This window comes from Gavia stellata, chromosome 2 (assembly GCF_030936135.1).
Source record: "Gavia stellata isolate bGavSte3 chromosome 2, bGavSte3.hap2, whole genome shotgun sequence".
NCBI lineage: Eukaryota > Metazoa > Chordata > Aves > Gaviiformes > Gaviidae > Gavia > Gavia stellata.
In genome coordinates this window covers 91,132,581-91,154,938 of record NC_082595.1, presented here as the reverse complement: position 1 = coordinate 91,154,938, position 22,358 = coordinate 91,132,581, and the positions used below count along the sequence as shown (strand labels likewise).

Below are 22,358 nucleotides of genomic sequence, written 5' to 3'. Positions count from 1 at the left end.
TTGATTGCAGAGGAGTTCACTAACTTGTCGTCCTGTAAAAATAAGACAAAAAATCACACCAGGTGTTTTTAAATGAAATCTACCCCTCCAGAACAAGCCAAAATACTCATCGTATAGCATTACCTCTAATGATCTGCTCTCCCAGGTTCATGTTGCTTTGTGAGACTGGGTTTCACATCTCCCTCTCTGCCTTCTTTCAAGGAAAGCAAGCAGGTTTTCTTCCTAGCTGGGAAGGTGTGTTCATCTTTCATCTCTGCCTGAAGGGATTAAAACTTATATCTTGTAAATCCTAGAAGAACGCCTTCTTCACCATCCTGGCTGCCTAGTGTTGACAAGAGTCAAGAGCTTCCCGGTATCCAGGGAAGACGTCCAAGAACCTGTGAGCAGTCATGGCAAACAGTGCACCCACTCACCTTAGAAGCCTCAGGAGTCAGACTGAGGGTGGGTGGAAGTCTCGGGGATCGCAGTTTTGGCAATATATATGCAGAATAGGAGCTTGGTAGCATTTAGGTGGTCAGCAACTAGATGATTAGCTTAGAAGGAGCCCTAAGAAAACGTACTTGAGAAAATGTAACCTGTTGGAACATTAAATTATCATCCTAAATCTACCAGTGTGAATTTCAACTAACTCCATTGAGGTCACGGGAGCTATTACATATCTTTGTATAATTCAATGTAAACAAATCAGAATAGACCTTTGCCTCAGTTTCTGCATGTATAAAAAGGCAACAGACTGTTTATTTATCTACCTCATCTCTCAGTTAATATCTCCATTGTACTTTGAGTCCATGTCTATAACTGTAAATTTAAAGGGAATATTCCTGAGCATTGGAATTAAATTGTCTATGATGTTAATTTGTCCTTGGTGTATCTTTGGACCATGACAGCTATCCCATTCTCAGACTTATGATGGAGTTACCTCCTAACAGGGATTAATGCAGTTTCTGATAATGTCCACTGTCTCTTCAAATGGAACAAAGCTACACAAACCATATTATTCAACAATTTGCAAGTCATTCCATGCCCGCTGGTCTTCATGCCAGACGTGACAGACATGTCTGGGTACATCCAGCTTACTAGGAAAGACGCAGCCTGACGTTCCTGAGTTGAACTGCTATGTACTCGAAACACAGGCTGCTCCTTCCTTAAGGGATGGCGACCAAAAATGACATGGAAATTGGAGTTGTAAGCTAAGGGAGAATCCATCCAGGTGTTGACTTCCTGAACACCTCTTCCAGTTCTGCAACTGTACTTGCCTTTTTCCAAAGAGATTACTTTGGGTGAAGGACTACTTGAAATGTAATTGTAGAAACAGAACACCAGGCTGTATACTACCTGGCTCGTTTTCCATCTTCCCTATCTCCATTAGGTGACCCTAATGTGTCAATATTTGGTATGACTAACTTGTAAATATAGCCATACCGAGTTATGCCATGTAAAGGGCCGTTCTTTCTCACTGTTGAACTGCTCATTCAATTTATTTTTTCCCTGAGTCTGAAGGTGACTGCAAACAAACCGTGAAGCCAAAGAGGAGGTAGGATTCTGGACCCCTGACAAAGCGTTCTTGCTCAGTCTTGCCTCTGGGTGTCTTCCTTCATCATGTTGTGTGTTTTCCCCTTTTTTTTTTTCCTTAGTAACTTCATTGCGACAGCATGGGCTAAGATTTTTGTAGCAACAGACATACGTGCCATTTATATGTTGTTTTTAAAGGAAAGATAAATAATAAAACGGTAGTTAGGGAATACAATCACATAAGAGACATACGGGGAGCGCCGTGAAACGGAAATCATCATTTTTCCTTTAGTCTGCCTGACAGCTCGGAGAAGTCTACCCGTACAGCTCCTCCTGCCCGCTCTCCGCCCGGCGGGAAGCGGCGGCCCCTCCGAGGGGCAGCGGGGACGACCGTTAACGGCCGCCCGCCGCTCCCTCGCGCGCGGGTAGTGGGCCCCGCAGGGCGGCCGCGCCCCTCAGCGCCGCCTGGCCGCGGGCGGCGGCAGCGCCGGGGCCAGGCTCGGCAGCGGCCGCTGGGGGTCGCTCTTGCCGCTGCCTGAGGAGAGGCCGGCGGCGCGCGCTACCTGTCCGCTCCGGCCATCGGGGCAGCGCGGGGCGGGCGGCCCTGCCCGCCGTTACCGGCCGCGCTCCGCGGGTCCGCCGCCGCTGCCTCTTGGGGAGGCGGGCCCCGAGCGCCTCCCGCTCCCACCCCGTCGTCTTTCGGGCTTTGGGAAGTACGCCCGCCACGCAATCCAGCTCCGTATTTGCCCGTTTCAGCTGCCAAGGGAGAGGTTTATCCACACAATCAAAGTAAACAGAAAAGTTCAGCCGGATCGTGTTTCACCCCCCGCCGCTCCACACGCTCCGAGGGGCTCCGCGGGGAGAGCAGCGGAGGATCTGGGCCGAGCTTATGTATTCTGGGGAGGCGGCTCTCGCAGGACGGGTCTCGCTTTTACAGGGAAGCACAACGCTTCCAGGAGGCTGTCGGCCCGCTGGCCGGCTCCCTCACGCCTCCACCGCCCCTTCGCTCGGGCTGTCACCCTCTTCTGAGGGAGCCGGCGGCTGAGGGAGCCGGCAGCGCTCTCCTGCCGGTGGCACTGCCTTCGCCCTCCTCCTCCTCACCCCACCCGGCCCCGCTGGGAGCGCTTCCAGGCAGCGCCGCGCCACCCGGGACTGCCCTTGCCAAGAATCGGCGAGAAAGGCGACACGCCCGCCTCTTCCACCCAGACCCCGCTCCAGCCACCTCTCCGCGAGCTTCCCGGTCGGCGGGAACAGAAAATAGCCTTCCTCTTCCCCGGCAGCTCGCCCCCACCCCAACACCTCCCCTTCCCCGCCGCAGCCAGGCCCGGAGTTCCCGGTAAACAGGCGGCTTCCCCGCCCGCCCCCGCCACGCGGCCCCCCGCAGGGGACGGCGGGGAGCGCGGCGGCTGCGGCCGCGGGGCCGGGGACCCGCCTGACGGGGAGCCGCGCCAAGGCCATGAATATTTCAGAGGCTCCTCAGCGCGTTTCTAATTAAAGGCTCGGGCGAGGCGCGCCCCCCCCCCCCCCCCCCATCCCATCTTCCCGCCGCCGCCCCCTCCCACTCCACACACACACACTTGGGACCGTCTCCTTACGTCGGAGAGAGGCGAAGGAGTGACTGAGCCCTGCCCGGGAGAGCCGAGCGAGGGGGAGGGCCGGGGGGGACCGGGGCGGGAGGGAAGGGAGGGCGGGAAGGGGGGGCTTGTGCAAGCAGCGACGCTCCCGAGGTTGCCAAGTGGACTTTTATTGTTTTCCACCCACTTCCAAGTCGATACTATCTGCCGTCTCATGTCCGTCCTATAGCCTATATAAGCGGCTGCGCTGGGGCTGGCGGCGATGGAGTAGTTTGTGGATACGGCGGGAGCGCAGGGACGGGAGGGGGGCGGGCGGGCCAGCCGCGGAAAACTTGGACTCCGCGCCGCTCGCGGGCTGCTGCCGTCGGGGGAGAGCCGGGGGAGCGGCTCCCGGGGGGAAGACACCTCGGCTTCTGGGACCGAGAGACAGGTAAAGCGGCCGGGAAGGGCCGGCAACCCTCCTTCTTCCCCGTCTCCCTCCCCACGCCCCCACCCCTCCCGCCCCGCTGAGCCGGAGCGCGGCGTGCGGCGGGGCCGGCGGCACTGCGGGGCCACGCCGGTGACAGCCTGCGGGCGGGAGGCGGGCGCCGCCGGACGCCCGCCAAAGTTGGCAGGGGAGAGCCGCCCCACGAAGCGCGGGGCAGCCGTGTGCGTGGGCCGGCCGCCCCCGGCAGCCAGCGGAGGGGGCGGTTAGCCGTCCGAAGGCGAGCGGCTCCGGGGATGAGGCAGCGTCCCCGCCACGGCTGGCTGCCGCTGCCCGGTACTCTCTGTGGAGGGGGCCGTGGCCGCCCGCGCCCCTTCCTCGAGCTGGGAGGGGAAGAGCACAGAGAAAGAGAAGGCTGGCGCTGCCGTTCCCTGCCCCCGGCCGGCTGCCCCCCCGGCCGCGCACCGCCGGTCCCGCCGCCCCTGCCCGCAGCCCCGGCGCGGAGCCCCGCAGCGAGGGTCTGCGGGCTCGCTCGGTGCGCAGCCGCCGCGACTCCCCGGCAAAAAACTTCGGGGAAAGTTGGCGCCCCTCACCCGCGCTCCTCCGCACCGCTCCGCGGCCGCGGGCGCGCGCCGCCAGCCCGTCCCGAGCGGGGACCTGGTCCGCCAGGGCGCAGGGCGAGGGGGGTCCCGCCGCGGCACCCCTCGCCTCGCCCCACTCCGCGGCTGCGCAGCCCGTCCGCCCGCGGGGCCCCCGTGGGCGCAGGCTGCCGGGCGGGCGGGCGCTGCCCGGGGCGCTGGGGCGGCTCTCCCCGGGGGCGGTGAGGCGGGCGGGCGCCGCGGCTGAGCGGGGCGCTGCCAGGCGCGGGGTGCAGCGGCGCTCCCCCGGCGGCGCATCCCCGCGCTGCCGGCCCCCCGCAGCCCGGCGCGGGGCTGCCGGAGCGGGCTGGGCTCCCGCGTTGCGTAACCCGCGAAGCGGTCTCCGCGCTTTCCTCCTGTAATGTTTCCGATTTCACCCCCCCGAGTCTCCCCACCTCCGACCCACCCCCGTTTTTCTCTTCCAGTGAAATAGGAGGTCTCCCACTGCAGCGGATCCTTCCTTTTCATCTGCTCGTGCACCCATCGGGTCAGACTGCAATGAGTGGACTGAGGTCTCCTGGGCTGCTGGGGCTGGTGCTCTTAATGCTCTCAGCAGGATATTGCAAAGAGAAAACTGACTCCGCAGATTTGAAGGACAGGCAAAGTCTCTTAAATCTGATCATGGAGATCATTCAGGAACTGAAAAGGTACCACCTGGAGAAGGACGGTGGGGTGCAGTACTTCTCCAAGCACGACTATAGCTTAGATCGAAGGGAAGTGGCCGACTACGGAGGATACCAGGACGAGCAGAGAGTTGGTAAGTCACAGTCCATGACTTAGGAGATCTTTTTTTTTTTTTATTATAGGGTGCCTTGGTGAATCAGATATCACATCAGGTTACTAATTTTATATCAAGAATTCACCGCTCAAAATACCTGCAGATTCCCTTTGGTATCAGAAACTGACACAGATGGCGAATTTGGAATAGAAAAACTCCATTCACATCTCAGAGTCTCTTACTCTCTGGATAATGTACTTGACTGAAAGTCCGACTTCCTGTGTGTTGGCTTTGAACAAAACCTATTAATAAGACAAAAGACTGAAATGGGCTGAGATCAAAGAAATAAAGGATGAAAATGCTTTTTTTCCTGGAAGTTTACCGCTTTCTAAAATGTGCTTAGTTTAAGTTTTTCTTGGAAATGACCCTAGCAAGAATTCCCCTGCAGGACTATAGTATGTCCTTAGAGATCTCACATCTTTAAGTCTTTCCTGCAGCTCAGCTTCATTAAACTTTTTGCCTTGCTTGTTAGTCCCTTTTGTACTCCGGAGGTAGCACCTTTGAAATACTAGGGACTGAAATAAAGTACTCCTCTGTCACTGTACAAGCTATGACTACTTCAGGACACCCCTGCAGTCATCCTTCTACTCATTTGAATGGCTCTTCTCTAACCCCCGGTGAAAGCCCAGGTTTGTTCGTAAGATGTTCAGGATTGTATAGAGCAGTTCAGAAGCAGTTGTACTAAGCCACACAGTGATGGATAGTTACCGCTCAGTTTTGTGATGTACTTCTGTGCATCCAGTTGAAATTTGGCTTCTCCTGCTGCCATGTCTCATTTACTGTTCACTGTCACTCCCAAACCCCTACAGCTTTACTGCTGCTCATCTTACCCCTCCTACTGAAAGTGACTTTCTGAATATTTTCCACCAGATGTCTACTCACCTTTTTCCAAACTGGCTTTCATTTTGCTAGTATGCTATTTATTTTCCCTTTATTGATCTCATAAAGCTTCATTGTACCTTTTCTTCATTCTCATTCATATTCAAATATCCTCATGATTTGCATTTGTTGGTGGTTGTCATGAAAATGCTACTTCTCCATCTGGATGATTAATGAATATACAATGGAAGACAATTTTGTTCCACTTTAAGATCAGCATAGGGAGAACATTTTGTTTTATAAATGTTGAAAAGTTAAAGAGGCTAGACTAAGTGGGGAACCCTGATCTGCGCAACTCTAAATCTCAATGTGGAACACGGGCATAGTTCTTGGCCACCCTGCATCAGCATATTGGTGCGAAACATCTGGTTTGTGCTGAACAGTTATCTATGTAAATAATAAACCTACTTCAGAGCAGATTAGTTGGTAGTGATGTCGCTGATGCCTAAGCAGGATTTTTCATTCTGTTATTGTAATGGACTTATTCCCAGCAACTCTGAAAAGGAACTACTGCTTAGAGTCTTTCATTTCAGTATTGGCATCACTTTCCCAGTGAGCCTGTCCCACGGGAAATTTCTGAGTGAAGCATGTGTGTTTTTAATGCTCTTCATGACATAATTAGGTCAAAAATGATAAGGTCAATTTTACTTACACTGACTAAAGTTAGAAGTAAATGAAGAATGACTTTCGAGAAGTGTCTAACCTCACAAGTGAATCAGATCTGGATGGAAATGCTCTCTGCTTTATATCCAATAAGAGGTGCCAGGGGAATGAAAAAAGCTGCTCAGGCATTTATGGTCAAATAAATAAAGCACCATGTAGTGTATCATACACAATCAGCACTAAGCTATCAGCATAGAGTTTGTAACGGAAAGCAATCAAAGATAGCTGTAAATCAGGAAGACACAAGCGAGGGTTAGGGCTAAAATGGATTTCAGTAAACCAGTTTCATTTTGCCATCTGCTGAACACAAAACGCAAGGCGGTAAACCACAAACGTAGGGAGCCAGAAGAGAGCAATTTGCTTAGGATCATTTCCTGTGAATTTTATTTACTGCTAGAGGGGGGAAAAAAAAGATTCCTGTAAGTAGATCAATCCAGTTTCATGATTACAACAGGACAGTGCTTGTACAAACATACCTGGGACAAAAAGTGGCTACATTTGCATATGAGAATTAGAAGACACTAAACCAAACTTGAATATATCTTTGGGTCTTTACCACTAGCAGAATATGCAATTTCTGAGCAACCATGAACTAAAATTTCTGGAAGAATTTATATCTAGATAAACCTGGTAATGCAATTCATAGAGAGCTAAAATCTGACTCTTCGTTAACTGTCATCATCGTTAATGACTGCACACCTAACAGACATTACTTGTTTCATGACCAGAGTGTGTTTCACAGTGCATTTTACAGTGGCTTCTTAAGTAAAACAAATGCTTCCAATTTAGCCTACTGTATGCAAAGGACTTTTGACCTCTGTGCATCTGTCAAGACATAGTGGTGATTTTTGCTGGACAGAGTTTTTTCCCTTTCCCCATACTATGCTTGGCAAGCATAATTCCAGTGCAGCAGAATGACTTTTCTTTTTTCTGTCCAACAGAAATAGTTCCAAGAGATCTGAGGATGAAAGACAAGTTCTTAAAGCATTTAACAGGTATGTTTTAATTTTGCATTGGTATCCATCATTTCACATACATACTGGAGCACAAGCCTTATGAGGAGCGGCTGAGGGAGCTGGGGTTTTTCAGTCTGGAGAAGAGGAGGCTGAGGGGAGACCTCATCGCTCTCTGCAATTACCTGAAAGGGGGTTGCAGAGAGGTGGGTGTTGGTCTCTTCTCCCAAGTGACAAGTGACAGGACAAGAGGAAATGGCCTCAAGTTGCGCCAGGGGAGGTTCAGGCTGGATATTAGGAAAAATTTCTTTACTGAGAGAGTGGTGACACACTGGAATAAACTGTCCAGGGAAGTGGTGGAGTCACCATCCCTGGAGGTGTTCAAGGAAAGTGTGGACGAGGCATTGCAGGACATGGTGGTGTTGGTTGATGGTTGGACTTGATGATCTTACAGGTCTTTTCCAACCTTAATGATTTTGTGATTCTGTGATACTATAAGCTGCACTCTTCTTCCTGTGAGCTGTGCTGACTCATAACTTGCTTTTTCTTTCTATTTCAGGTCCACTCTACTTTAGCCCAAAATGTAGTAAACACTTTCACCGGCTTTATCACAATACAAGGGACTGCACCATCCCAGCATGTAAGTGCCAAAACCAGAGACTTTTGTAGAACAACAGAAAACTCATAAAATTGAATAGTGCTATGAGGTACCAGTGGTGATACAATGCTAGAATACATTCCATGCAATGAAGAATTTGGAGTGCTCTAAAACATACTAAGTACACTTTACAGCGTTGCTAGAACAGCATCAGCATTACAGTGAGGAAAATGAAAACAACCTTTTCACTGCAAATACACTGCGTGGAATGGCTGTAAACTCTCCTTCCTTATGTACTGATATATATGCCTCTTTGGTTCCAAATCAAAGGTGTTTGCTTTTCATAGGCATCCATGACTCCTCTCGCAAACCTCTCATATTTAATTTCTAGTGCTGCAAATTCAAGACAGGATCAGAAATCCAGGTGGGGTTATTTCCTTTTCATTGATTATTTATGTAGAACATATTTTACAGACAATTTATATTTTGACCGTTCAGCTACCCACCTACCAGAGATGTTGACAATGAATCTTTGCAACCCTTGTCTTCAGTGAATTACAAAAGTGTAACTTTTGGCTTAGTTAAAAAAAAAAAAAGTGCTGATTCACACAAATAAGCAAATTCAGCTTATGAAATCTCATCAGTGTTGGCAGCACAGAGAATTAAAAAAAAAAATCAAACATTGACATTTATCAGTCAGTAGATGTGACTCCAGATTCGTATGGAGGTGGACCTGTTGAGTAAGCACATGCTATTTTAGTACAGCCTTTTCAGAATGGAAGCACACTTTATTTTACTTATCTGAGGTCAACCAGCTGGGTCAGTAGCAGAGCTGGGAATAGAAACAAGAGTTACAGATTCCAAGTTTCGCATATTAATAAATATTTCAGCCCAATATATTTTAAAGGCATATTTGGTAAGAATTGCAGACTTTTTCCCTATTTGTAAGGCTTCAGATTAGGAATACCTTGGAAAGATAATGAATTATAGATAATGGCTATCCACATCACGTTCTGCTTTCATGGATGGAGATGGAAGTTGTTCATAACTAGTCTGTTTTGAACAAGCAAGTGGTCATATCTTTTTCATAAGGATCACAACACAAACATCATTTGACTCAGCACAAATGAGTACTCCAAGCTGTGAAGCTAAAGACCAGTTGGTCTTAAAGTCTAAATTAGCCTTTTCCTCCTGACAGGTGACATACCCACCAATATAATGTCTGGATAATTTGTATGAATGGCAATTGTAGCAGTTAGGGATTGTTAACATTGCATCTCTAGGAAACGTTAGATGTAGTAACTCATTAATGAAATAATGCCTAATCAAAATCAACATCAGTCACCGGACTGGACTGACTACCGTCTCCTTAAAGTAACTTACTTTTAGGAAAATGAGGTAAACAACCTGGTTTAATTCTTCATGTACGGTATGATGTTACTTTTTGATAATATCTTGATTTCAGGTAATACTGTTCATTCTGTGTAGAAACTCACAAGGCCAAACAACAAAGAAATTAAAAGCATCTGTGATGCTGCAACACGATGGTAGCCAGTACAAAAGCATTTTGTTGGCACACCTTCTAGCACTTTGTACCGCATAGTAGCATTGGCACCTAAAAAGTTATTTACTCCGCTGTCTGTCCATAACCAACTTTCACAAAACTGCCATGTTAAAGAAAAAAAAAAAAAATCTTAATTTTTTTAGTTTTGCATTGGTTCTGCCCCTTATTATGAATGCATCAAAAAGCAGAAGGTACCTAAAATAAGAACTACTAACAATAGGCCTACTGTGGAAAAAACAATTTTACTAGTTTTAATATGAAACTTGATACAATTATAAATGAATTTGTACAATGTCACCTATTTGGGGTGGACTTAATATTCCTATGACTAGGAGATGTTATTTTTCTAATTTAACAGTTTTTCCAGGAAGAAAATTTATTGGAGAGTTGCATTACTTAATATTAAGTTGATAGATTTGGTCACTGAGGGCTGGATTTCAAAGATGGATGAGCACTGCTTATTCTTCCTCTAGTATGGAAAGACTACAGTCACAGGTTTAGATCCCACATTTAAGCACAGACACAGATGTATAAATTTTCATACATTAATACACTTGGAGACACTCCAAGCACATTCATGCTACTTGTTTATAGATAGTACGTACGCAGAAGTCAGTTGCGTAGTTACATGTGCCATTAGACATGGCTTTCAGTTACGCAATTCTTGCATGCTCCATTTCTAAGGAGCTGATTTCCATACTGTTGCAAACTAAGGTGTTCATTGAACTTTATTACGACAATAATTTGCACACCATTATCTATTTTGATTTTTAAAGGCAAAATTGGTTACTTTAGTGATCTATTTATGCTCTTTTTTCATGACAGACTATAAAAGATGTGCCAGGCTTCTTACTCGGTTGGCAGTAAGCCCAATGTGCATGGAAGGATAAAGGTAAGCTTTTTCATAGCAGTAATGACATTCTGCTGCATAGCAGAGCAGTAGATTTTGTGTTTCATACATGAAAATTCATGGGAGTGTAATAACAATTGTCCTTTGGCTAAGATATTTCCCTTTCAGAGTACCTGAAGTAAGTGGCTTAATCTGGCAAATATTGGCAATAAATAAAGGGTACCCCCTACTGGAAGTCATTATATAAAAGTCCATATGCATCAGCTGTGAATTATTCATAGCAGCATACAGTTAGCAGATAGTGAATTTGTTGTTACAGAACAAAATATAACAGCTGTAGCTTATTTTTCAAGAGTTGACTCACTACACAATTGCCTGTATTGGCAGCGGCAGCCCTTTTATGTGTGCAGCTGTAGATCTATGGTGCACATTTTAGTATGAGTTAATGTATACATAGCTATGTACATGAAAGTTTTGTAAGTGCAGATAGGTTGCAGGTGCTTTCGTAGTAATTCAATTAAAATGCATTATTAGTAGCATTGATAAACTAACTTAAACCCTTAGACATGAGAGGGGAACACAATGAAAATCCCAAGAAATCTGAGTAGCTTTATTCCCTCTGTTTTTGCCTAGATGTACCTCTAATTCCTACAAATACTTTGGGAATTTCACCATGCACCAAAATAAAACCAAAACCCAACCAACCAAAAAAGTACTTCCAAATGATCTGTATTGCTAGAAAACTGACATGTAAGAACACAAAAGGACTGATTTACATTCTGTTCCTAACCTTTACCTGAGACAAAGACGTGATCTCTGACAAAGGGGTAAATAATAACACATATGGATTTGTCAGTAAGGAATGTCAAACCAAGATATTTTAACTCTGTGACAAAATACACATCTTCTTGTGGAGAGAGTCGGTGAGAAAACGCAGTAAATGTTAAGCATCTTGGTTTATTTTTTTAAAGGATTGCCACTGTTTTGCACAGCATTCTCACAGGCAAGCTAGGGATATGTGATCAAGGTAAATGTAAAAATGTCTGGAAAAAATATACAAGTACGCTGTTAGTGCTTCACTGTCAAACTGGAAAAATGTATTGAGCAGAGTCACACAGTTTCATTATGGGTATGGTAATGTTCAATATTTTCATTAACAACTTGGGTGATAGAAAACAGTATATTTACGGCTGACAGTGTAGGAGAAGCAACCATGATAGAGTACAATCTTGAATTTAAAAATAATCTTGGAAAATAAGTTGAATAGTCTAAAAACAGGATAAAATTTAAAGGAAAGAGCAGAATTACGAAGTCATTCAGGAGTAATCAAATGCAGAAATACATGGCAAGTTGTGAATAGCTAGACAGATAGTTCTGTAGAAAATGTAGGGGTTGTAGTGGATCACAAACAAAGCATGTCAACAATGTCATACTTGAAAAAAGATGAAAACATACTGGAATTTATAAATAGAATAATTGTTTATAAACCACCTGAAATAATCACTGTTGCTGGAATACTGTATTTAATTAAGAACACCATAAAGACATATGAATGCTTCTTGTAAGAGTCCAAAAAAGAGCAACATGGATGACCAAAGACCTAGAAAACTCAATTTATAAGACCAGCTAACAGAAATTGGGATTGTTTCATCTAAAGAAAAGACGACTGCAGGAAAACATGATGGAGCCATTCCATTTCATAAAAAGCAGCTACAAGCCATTCTCTCTATCCGGTGTGGACAAATAAGACATAATTTGTTTAATTTTGCAATAAGAGGGGATTCCAGCTAGACATTAGAAAAGAATTTTCTAGTGGCGAGGGCAGAGGTAGTATATTAAATCATTAGACGTAACTCAGCATCCTGACTTTACACTAAACTCCTCAATGTTTCTTTCAGTATTTTCTGCCTGACTTCCTAAAATAAACCTAAACTAGCCCAGCTTCAATGCAGAATGTTTCTGCTGTCCAATAACTGTTACATTACTTGCCTTAATTTGAAACATGCAGCCATGGAGAGGAATCTCTTATTCACACATTGTGTGTTCAGGGATGGAGTCGTGAAAACAATTGCATATAGTATTAGGACAAATAAAAGTTAGCAAATAGGCAAATCCTTTGATCTAACTAGAAGAAATGCCAGGGATTCAACCTTTCAATTGTAAAATCCAGAAAGCGAGGAACAACTTAGCTATTATATAATGATATTCACCTGCAAAAGATAGGTGAATAATGTTATTGCCAATACTAATAAGCAGATACATCAGAGTAAGGAATTCTTTTCTCCCTTTCCTTAGAAAGTTTTATCTGTATCTTTACATTCTATCATGTAAACACAAGCTCCTAATATGAGTGAACAGTAACTAAAGTAATTCACATCTCAAGCTGGGAGTCTATTTAAAAAAAAGACCATCTCATTTTGCCAAACAACTCCTTTGGTCAAGTAGCAGGCACGTTTCAATGTGAGTAACAAGCCCCCACTTCTGTTATTCTCCACACAGACACAAATAATTATCAGCACTCTCAAGCAACCTCTGTTAGTAGAAAGAAAGGCTATTCTCTACCACATATGCCTTCAGATCCACAGGTGTCTCAATAAAATTAAGCATCCTTTCTCCTCAAAGCTTTTCCACTGCATCAGTTCAATTTGTGGGGGTAAGATATCTCCTCTCACAGAAAAGTATAATGCAGACTTTAGTTGTTTTCATCATTTCATGGACTGAGCTGTAGAAAAGTGGGTTCTTTTTGTATTTTTCCACTTATCAAACCATCCTTTTTCTCCACAAAGTGTATAGTTATCATTAATCCAAGGTGTTTTCAAGAGTTGCAAGGTTTGAACATAGTACCACTTACACTTAACAAGACAAGAATTCAAAGCCATTTCTTACTTAAGATGGCTCCCTAGTGTACAAAGAGTTTATTTATAGTCTGTCAATAGGTAAACACTTCCAGTTTCTGCCGTAAGACTACTAGTTAGTATCAGTTCTAAAGCTCAGACTAACTCCTGAATATTAGATAACAAAATTTTCTTACATGATACTACTCCACAAAGGTCTAAATTCACAAGTAGAATTTGACCTTTTATATTAAAGGTAATGACAAATACATTTAAAAGAATATTTTTAAACTCCTGTATTATACACTAGTAAAATAACACATTCTTAATTATCCACACCTACTTTTTTTTCCCCCCAACAAATCAGATTTCTTGTTTTGCTCAGTAGCTGATTTTTGTTTCATTGGAGGCTTATGAGTGGGCTGGGCTATAGATGAATTATTGCTTTTTTTGTTTGGGAAACTAGTAGTTTTGGTGCATTTTCCAGATCCATGGACATCTGTCCATGTTTACACATCAATTTGGAGGGAAGAAAGAAAAGGACAGATTTGTTTTTTATTTGTACTTAAAATGCATTTTGGACTATCATAGCTTTAAAACACACAAGACGTTGAAACTCAGTGCTAAGATCAAACAAGAAACTAAGATGCAAAAGCTGCAATTAAGCATCTATTACTACCACAGTATGTACCTGGGGGTGGGGTGTATGTGTGATACAATGTGTCTTATGGAGCCTTCACTTTTTCTCATTTATCCTACACATATGTACTGGGCTCCATCTTCTCTTTTTTTAGAGCGTATGTTCACATTTGCCTGTCCCACAGATAAAAGCAGTGCAGGGGCCCAGTAACAACCCTTTTACTTGTTGAGATGGCATGAGTGAAGCCAGAGCAGCATATTTGTGTTACCATATCACTCAGTAGTTTTTTTTTTTTTTTTTCAATCAGCAACCCAGGCCATGTTCCCTGGTTGCCACCAGCACTGTCTCTGACTAGTTTCATTCTGTAACACCTTCTCCTTCTCATGTTCAACGCAGCTATGCTAGAGTCCTGTCCTTGATACTCTTTTTTGTTCTGTCCTTCAGCCTCATTTTTCTCCCAGTTTCCTCATAGTACCCATACTCCCTGCTTGCTTTGCTCCACCCCATGCAGATACATCCAGCATCCAACAACCATTATGTTGTCCATATCTGCAGCAGGTAAGAAATGTCAGGAACAAGATTCCTGAAGTCTTCACCTAAAGTTCCCAATTCAGATCTCGTAGATTTCCTGTGGCAGATGGTGATAAATCGGAAAATCTGGCCTCTTTGACAGCATTTGTCACAATCACTTTGGCTACAGTCATACAGATTTTACTGCTTTTGTTTGAAAACTGCAGGTGCTACTGTTGGTGCCCTCCCTTTTCCATTACCTGTTCTTTAAGTGTTTGCTAGAGACCAACAGTGATCTCATAATGTATGCTTAAAACCTCCTTGTACCATAAGGAGTAGTTCAAGGACTAAGGGCTGCAATATCACCTATGATTACATACTTCCATTTTGAAGATTTCTTCTAACTACTGTACTGACAAGTATCTGTGTATTTTCAACTTTTTAAAGTTTCTACAGTTACTTCAAATGAACAAAATAAAACTAGTGACACAAGCAATTTTACACTAATAAATACAAGACTAGTGCAAGTAGTAGGAATCTTGGGCTGAGCAGAGAAAATGAGCTTTATATACTGTAAAAAATGTACGAAAAAAATCTACCAGTTCCTTGTTTCCTAGAACAGATATCATTAACAATATTTAAAGGAAAAGCAATAGAAACAGTATTTCTTGCTTAAAGTACATGATAGGGCAAAAATAAATACATATACATACGAAGGTCAAAGATTCTTTCTAGAATTCTTAATAAGCTAACGCACACTGGTAACTGCAATTTCCTCTGGAACTCGGAATAATCTGTATGAACTCCTCAAAATGTATTGACTATACTAATAGTGTGTTAAAAAAGCTGAAAACACAAAATTAACTTAGAAATTTTAAATGCATAAAGAGAAACCTGAAATACTACAGTAAATATCCCACTCGTGTACACTATATTATATGCCCATTTTTTCTAACTATTCTTAAACCAAAATAATATTCTGGCTTTAACTTAAGTTGTGTCTCAAGTGTTTTCAAGCAATGGAAACAACAGCCCTTAATTGCTTTCTTTCTCACACAGTTTCTTATTGAGACTAACATCGAGTGCACTCCAGAAATGTCAGACACTTTCATTTCATAAAAGAAGTGAAGGTGGAATTAAGATGTGGGTTTTGCATATTATTCAGTGAAGGAAGACCCTTTTTGTCTAGAAAGTACAGCTTGATCCATCATATACAACTTTCCATGACATGTTCAATCACCTCTGCTTGGTGACAGGAAGTAGTTCCCAAGGTAACTCAAGACTTTTAGCAGAACTATTGCTGTGAATTAAACAGCCAGCCAGCGTACATGGTTACTAACGTCGCATAGTCCAACTTTATCAAGAGGCAATTCTGAGTTTTCCTTACTAGGGGATCTCTGTGGCTAGCACCAGATGTAACATTAAGAGCTTTATCATCTTCAATGCACAGATCTCTGATCTGATGCTCACATTAGAGCAGACTTACATCTGGGCGTTCACACTTGGGGAAGGAATTTTTCATGGTAGCACACGGATGTTCTGCTACAAAACCCTACTGGCACAGTATTTTAAAGTTTATATTAATATTTAAATCACTAAATGCTTCGATAGATTAGCTTTTTCTTACAGAGTTTATCTCTACCATTATGCACAGGTAATGACTAGAATCAAATTTGGAAAGCTGTAATATGCCTTTACAATGTCTTTCATGTGTGCTTTTTAAAATTGGAACAGTTGTATGGTTCAGTTGCTTTCAGCTAATATTGCTGGTTGGGTTTGTGTTTTGGTTTTTAGTTTGTTGTTTTTTTTCTTTGCATTAGCAAAGGAAAACTAAGAATCGAGTGAAAGAGAAGGGAGTTGTATGGCTATCTATGTTCTCAACAGAAACTGCAGTCAAATAGCATGCAGGATCCCCACTAAGAAAACTACCCACCATCCTTCAGCTAAATTCCAGTCTAATTTTCCTAGACTGATGCATATAGCGTAGACTAGATTGATCAATGCTAAAAATAAGAGGCCTTTCCAAGGGTTTCTGAACATGCCAGGGATTTAGAAAACTGCAATTTAGCTGAGCACTGCAAATCTAAGACCAACAGCTTTTGATCAGATATCCATACAAAAGCAGGTATAGACGAGATGACAAATGAGCATCCTGTCCACTTCCAGTTTTTCACCCTCAGTGAGCTGCATATTCCCATTAGTATTAGTAATGAAAAAAACTATAAATTCTCAGTGTTTAACTTGTCGGTTGTACCATACACTGATCAGACCAAAAGCATGTTAATTTGTTTTTAAACATCACTTTTAAACATCACAGCTTAAATAGGGTACAGTAGGGGCATACATATAGAAAACAAACATGAAAAATGCAAGAAAAGGAAAGTTTACATCAGTTTCCCCTCTAAGGAAGGACATTTAAAAAAAAAAAAATAGTAGTATTTGTCCTATCTGCAAAGCCAGAAAAAACCTGAATTACATTAAGCTTTTCTGTAACATTATTACATTTCCCAATAGCTTTAAAAAATGGCAAAACTAATATGTTTAAATATTACTAACAAGTATTTCTGCATGCACCAATAGCTTGATTTCCAATGGATTATGTCAAGTCTGTCTGACTTTGCATTCAAATGATTCTATTACAAATTATACTTAAGCAGTAGAGAATGTAGAGAAACTTAAAATATCAGAGAATTCACTCTGATCATGGGGAAGACAGACATATGTTCAGACAGACAACATGAAAGTTTTAACTGAAAAATTATATCAGCAGAACTCTAGTATCAGAGAACCCACTGTTTTTTATCTCCCACATGGTCTTTTGGTGTCCATGAGACACACAAGCTTCAGCTGAATCTGTTCACATGTAAGAGCAGCATCTTTCACCCATGCAGTTCCTGTTGACTAATAAGACATAGTGCATTTTTTACTTCAAAATAGGGCATTAACAGGTTGTCTGAGAAACACATGAAACTGGGTAGACACACTTGCAACATTCAATGGTCACCTGTCTAGAAAATGTGGTTGCAGGTAACAGGCTCAGAAGTTACTGGAGAGAGGATAGATTTCTAGGTGTGTAAAGACAGAGATAATTACATTACATTTTCTCAGAAGGCTTAAAGGTGTGGGGGAAAAGGGTCGTGAAAACCTTCACTGCTCAAACTTTGAATTAACATTTCTAGAGTATAGACAATATACATGCATAAGCAATGTGGAAACCTATGATTTCGTACCAGTGATTTTGATACCAGTGTCATAGAAATGGTTTTGATTTCATTCCAATAAACTATTATGGGAAGTTAATAGAATGGGCAGCAAATTGAACCACTGCAGCTCCTACTCAGTTTGTGTTGCCTCAGTGTTTGCACATCCCAGGGGCTCTATTTATATGACCAAATCTCAGAAAGTTACTTCTATTTGTTTCTTGTTTATACGAGTCCAAGTTTCTTCACTAATGGGCCCAATGAAACATCAAATCCTTTCTAGATCCTTCAAACCTTACCTTGACAGATTTATATTCCTGAACACCATATCAACAGCTTCCTGACACCAAGATGCTGAGACAGAAATTTGCAATCTGTTAATACTATCCTTGAGGTTTATTCAGTGTTTGACCTCACAGCTGCACTCATAGGAACAGGCTAAACACACCTATGAGCATATTTTGAATAGGTAGAACTGCATTTTCCAATCTGTCTACTTAAAGTGAGCCACCAAAAAAAGGGATTATTTCCAAAATTTCAGCCTTGATTAACAAACAAAACATTAATTTAGCAGTCAGGCTGATATGAACTAAACTGAGCTAAATCAGAAATGCACTGTTGGATCTTTCCAAAGTTATTATTGAATTCTCCAGTTTTATTTACTATTTTCAATATGATAAATACATTCTTAACCACATGTATGTGAACATAAAAATGATGAAAGGCAATTTTCTTCTTTCTTTTAATCCACCAGATGTTATTACCATGAAAAGAAACACCAAGAACCAAGAGAAGTGCCTTGGAAACCAACAGGGAAATAGAACTTACTACCTTTATAACATATTCCATTGTGAACAAGAGATTTATTTTTGCAGATTGACAGACTACTTCCCATAATTCTTTTAACATGCATTTTGTATGTCGTCAACAGTTTGCAGATTGATATTCTTTACAGTAGCATAACTGCCAGTGGTACTTGATGCTCCATACTTAAAAACACACTTTACAACTGATGTGTAATGCTGCCAAAAATTATGTAAACACAAATATTTCACCAAGAAAATTGATGTTCTATTGCTTAATTCTACAATTTTAAGGAATGTTTGTTTGTATACCTAGAACTACTACAGATCTGCTCCACAGTAGTTGTGGTCACTTGATACCCTTCATGCTTATGCAATTTTTTAAAAGTTTGGTTAAAACAGACTTGCATTGGGGTCACATTGTACCCTAGGAGTACAAATTGCATGACAAACAGGAACGTAATTCCAAGTAGACATATTTTTTGGGACAGTGGAGCATGGATTTTGTACACAAACACAAGCTGCCATTAATTTACTTTATATAATAAATGTATAAAACATTCCAGCAAACGTGCAATATGTAAATACTGTAAATAACAAGCGTAAGTAATAAAGTGTTTGGTATTAAGTTGTCCTCAGTTTGCTTTCTGTTCACTGAATCCAGAATTTGATAAATAAACTATTTTCCAGTAGCTACTATCATTTATCCACACTTAAACCTCTTTCCAGTAAGAGTTTGGTAGAGTAAGAAAGAAAGGGACACCCACCTGAGAGAAGTCCAGTACTCTGGACACTCTATGGATTTGTGAGGACAGACAGATCTGTGTGTTCCAGTCCCGCAAAATGCCCAGACCACAAGGCTGCTCCAAGTCTCTATAGCATTATAAATTTGAATCCTGTTTTACGACAAATGGTTGTTTGGGGTTTTTTTCCAAAAAAATCTGCAGTCTGTTCATGATACTGCAAGGCAATATAATCGTTAAATGTCCAATAAAACATTTTAGTATCATAAAATTTTTGAGTCACTGAACACTTACTCAAGAAGCCTTGATACACATTTCACTTTCTTCCTTAAATCAGACATCAAATCCACTTATCATAATAAAATGGCTCAAACAGGATGAAAATTTTTATGTGTGATCTGTAGATGAACCTCAGATACTTTTATCTTAATACTGGCATTTAGCTTCCATTTTATCCTCAATTCAAACCACAAAATGTAAAACCAAAACCAAACCAACCCCTCCCCACCCTGAGAAACAGCTAGGAGCTGGGATTCTTGAAATTCACACTTAAGAGCCTACAGCATCTAGCTCTTTAGAAGAAAAAAATGGCAGAAGTACAAAATCCCATCCTAGAATATGGCTGTAATTAGGAAGTGAGAAGTACGTATTTTGTATTTGCTTTCAGCGATCACTAAATGCTAAAGTTTCATTTCTCAATGGAAGTAATACATGTATACCGAAAAATTGGTAGTTAAAGGAATCTATTGCTACAGGATTCACGTAGCTGCTCACCTGCAGTAAACGTGCGTGGAACTCTGTGCTTCTCTGTGGTTCCTCTAACTGAAATCAGATCACAGCATATCACTTAACATGGGAGTTTAAATTCATATAAATCTTTTTGTAGTAGGACACCTGAAATCTGGTTAAATAAAAACTTTCTGGAAAATTTCCTTGTAAAAGGAAAATAGTAATTTATATAATGACTTAATAAATGAGTATAAGTAAGTTAGTCCCATGGAAGTTTTCTCTAGATTTAGCAGAAGTCAGCATCCTTTGACAGATGATACAACTATACTATAGCAGATTTTTTTTATTTAGTCTTAGGTATAAGCTTGTTACCTAAAGTCAAATAAGCTGTGGTGGGGGAGAGGGGAAGGAGGAGTCAATTCTGTATTTTTTCATTCAACACTACATTTTTCATGAGTGGTACTGTAAACCTGTAAGAGCCTAGTCATCTGTATGATAACATGATTTGGGTATTCATCTTATGTTCACTGTTTCTCTTGGAACCCAAATAACGGTACTGTGCAACTGTCCTTCCTGAAGGCAATTCTTGTTCTGTATTCTTGTATTCTACAAATTCTTTTAAAATACCATGGTGCTCTCCTTCCCCTTCTCCAAAAGAAATCCACTAAGGATAAAATCAATCAATCAATCAGCTTTTTCCTCCTAGTAGAGCTGGTGAATTATTTAGCCAATAGATTACTTGCTGAAAATATACCACAAGGCTGAAACTTCTAAAATCTGAACTGAATTTAACACAAATAGTTTTGACTTAGTATCACTTTACAGGAGGATTCCTAAGCTTAGTGAAGGTAAACAACCATACCCTTTTATCTCCTTTTTGTTACCCCAGCAGCTCAAAGAAAAGATTTAAGATTTTTAAATCTTAGTATGTAGGAAATGGTAGGTTCAATTCCTATTCAGCCATGAATGGGAAAGCACAAACCATCACATTCTCAATCTCCTGAGTTATTTTACTTTCACTGGAATATTATAAATGGTCATTCTGGCAGAGAATAACATCAGATTATGCCTAAATACTTCCACTTCTGAGGTTAGTGCATAAAACCACATTTAAGATGGTTTGTCCCTAACTGCCCATCATTTTCCCTCATTTATTTTGTCAAAGCATTCATAAAAGAAATGGAAAATAATTTTTTCCAGAGTCAGTGCTTGATCTAACCTGAAATATTATCTATATCACTCTTTGTCCCTAAAGTGAAACAGCTATTAACTTGCAAATTCCTAGCTTGTTCTTTAAAAATCCTAACTATTGGTAATGCAATAACGCACAAAGATGCCGATTTCTGTATTCTATCTACCACTTGCCTTTTTGTAAGCAGGTTCTTAAGTTTTATGTCTGCAATTTTAGCACAAACCAGAAACCTCACTAACACAAACACAGCGGTCCTACAGCTGAGTTCCAGAAAACTTAATCGCCATTGCGCAGGCTGCAGCACACGCGGAGTGACATCAGGATTCCTTCCTCCCAGGAATAACAGGGTCCTCTATCGAAATGCATCCCTCTCCCAGAAGGGAGAGTGGGTGACAAATATAGAGGCTACTCTACTAGTTTGTAAGGCAGACAGAGGCAAAACCAAGGCTAAATAAATAAGAGAGAAAGTTTTACAGATCCAGTTTTACAGATAATATAGTAATGCTAGTTCATACGAATGTTGGTATTGTTCAAAATAGGAATATTATCATGGTATCAGTTACACTACTGATCTTCATACATTTACGTTTCTAAGGCAGAAATGAAAGGTGATGTTCAGACAAACGGCATGGATTTTTACAAAGCATTCCATTTTTGTCCAAGAGCACAATTTTCTACTTACTAGCCTTCTGTTAACTTTGTATTATATTACAGATGGACTGTGTTCAGGGTGAACTATACTCCCAAAGAACACTTTTGACAGGCTATCCCTTCTCCTGAGTAAATCTGAAAATACTGTCTGACACCCACATAGGAACTGGGATTATAACAAATTTCTCACTGATTATATTGCATGGATTTGAGTATTTTACTACTATGAGATACAAAATTTACAATTCACATTTAGGCTTTTAAGCTGACCTGTTTTGTCCTCAAGTAAAAGCTATGTTACATGTAGTGGTATCAGTGTGCTAGGAATTGACCACAAGACCAAAGGAAGACTGGTCAGAGAAGTCCTATTAACATCAATCAGTATTTCTGAACTGAGTTCATCTGAATTAGTATAAAAATGTACTAGAACAAAAATTATTTCTTCTTTGAATAACTGAGCATTTAGACTGATATAAAACCCCATTTTCACAGGATCCTGCTGACACACACAGAGGTTTTGTTTGCTTAAGCTTTGAAATAGTGCTAAGAGCAATGTCTATCTGGGAGCAGGCAGTTCTTTCAGTCTAGCAGGCTCAATACGAAACAGCTTCACAGAATCACAG

The 22,358-nt window shown here is 41.8% G+C and overlaps 1 protein-coding gene across 1 annotated transcript; it reads left to right on the top strand.

Annotated features, from left to right (window-relative positions):
- Window positions 1–4,628: 4,628 nt before the first annotated feature.
- ALKAL2 (ALK and LTK ligand 2) lies at window positions 4,629–10,473 on the top strand. The gene is made up of 4 exons (XM_009818674.2): window positions 4,629–4,905; window positions 7,410–7,463; window positions 7,981–8,061; window positions 10,409–10,473. The coding sequence occupies exons 1-4, from the start codon at window positions 4,647–4,649 to the stop codon at window positions 10,471–10,473; spliced, it is 459 nt and encodes a 152-aa protein (XP_009816976.1). The 5' UTR covers window positions 4,629–4,646.
- Window positions 10,474–22,358: the final 11,885 nt, after the last annotated feature.

Excerpts from the sequence above, each read along its gene's own strand:
- ALKAL2 (XM_009818674.2), top strand. The coding sequence starts at position 4,647 with ATGAGTGGACTGAGGTCTCCTGGGCTGCTGGGGCTGGTGCTCTTAATG. Across the intron at positions 4,906-7,409 it reads CCAGGACGAGCAGAGAGTTG|AAATAGTTCCAAGAGATCTG; the intron begins GTAAGTCACAGT and ends TCTGTCCAACAG. Across the intron at positions 8,062-10,408 it reads GGACTGCACCATCCCAGCAT|ACTATAAAAGATGTGCCAGG; the intron begins GTAAGTGCCAAA and ends TTTTCATGACAG.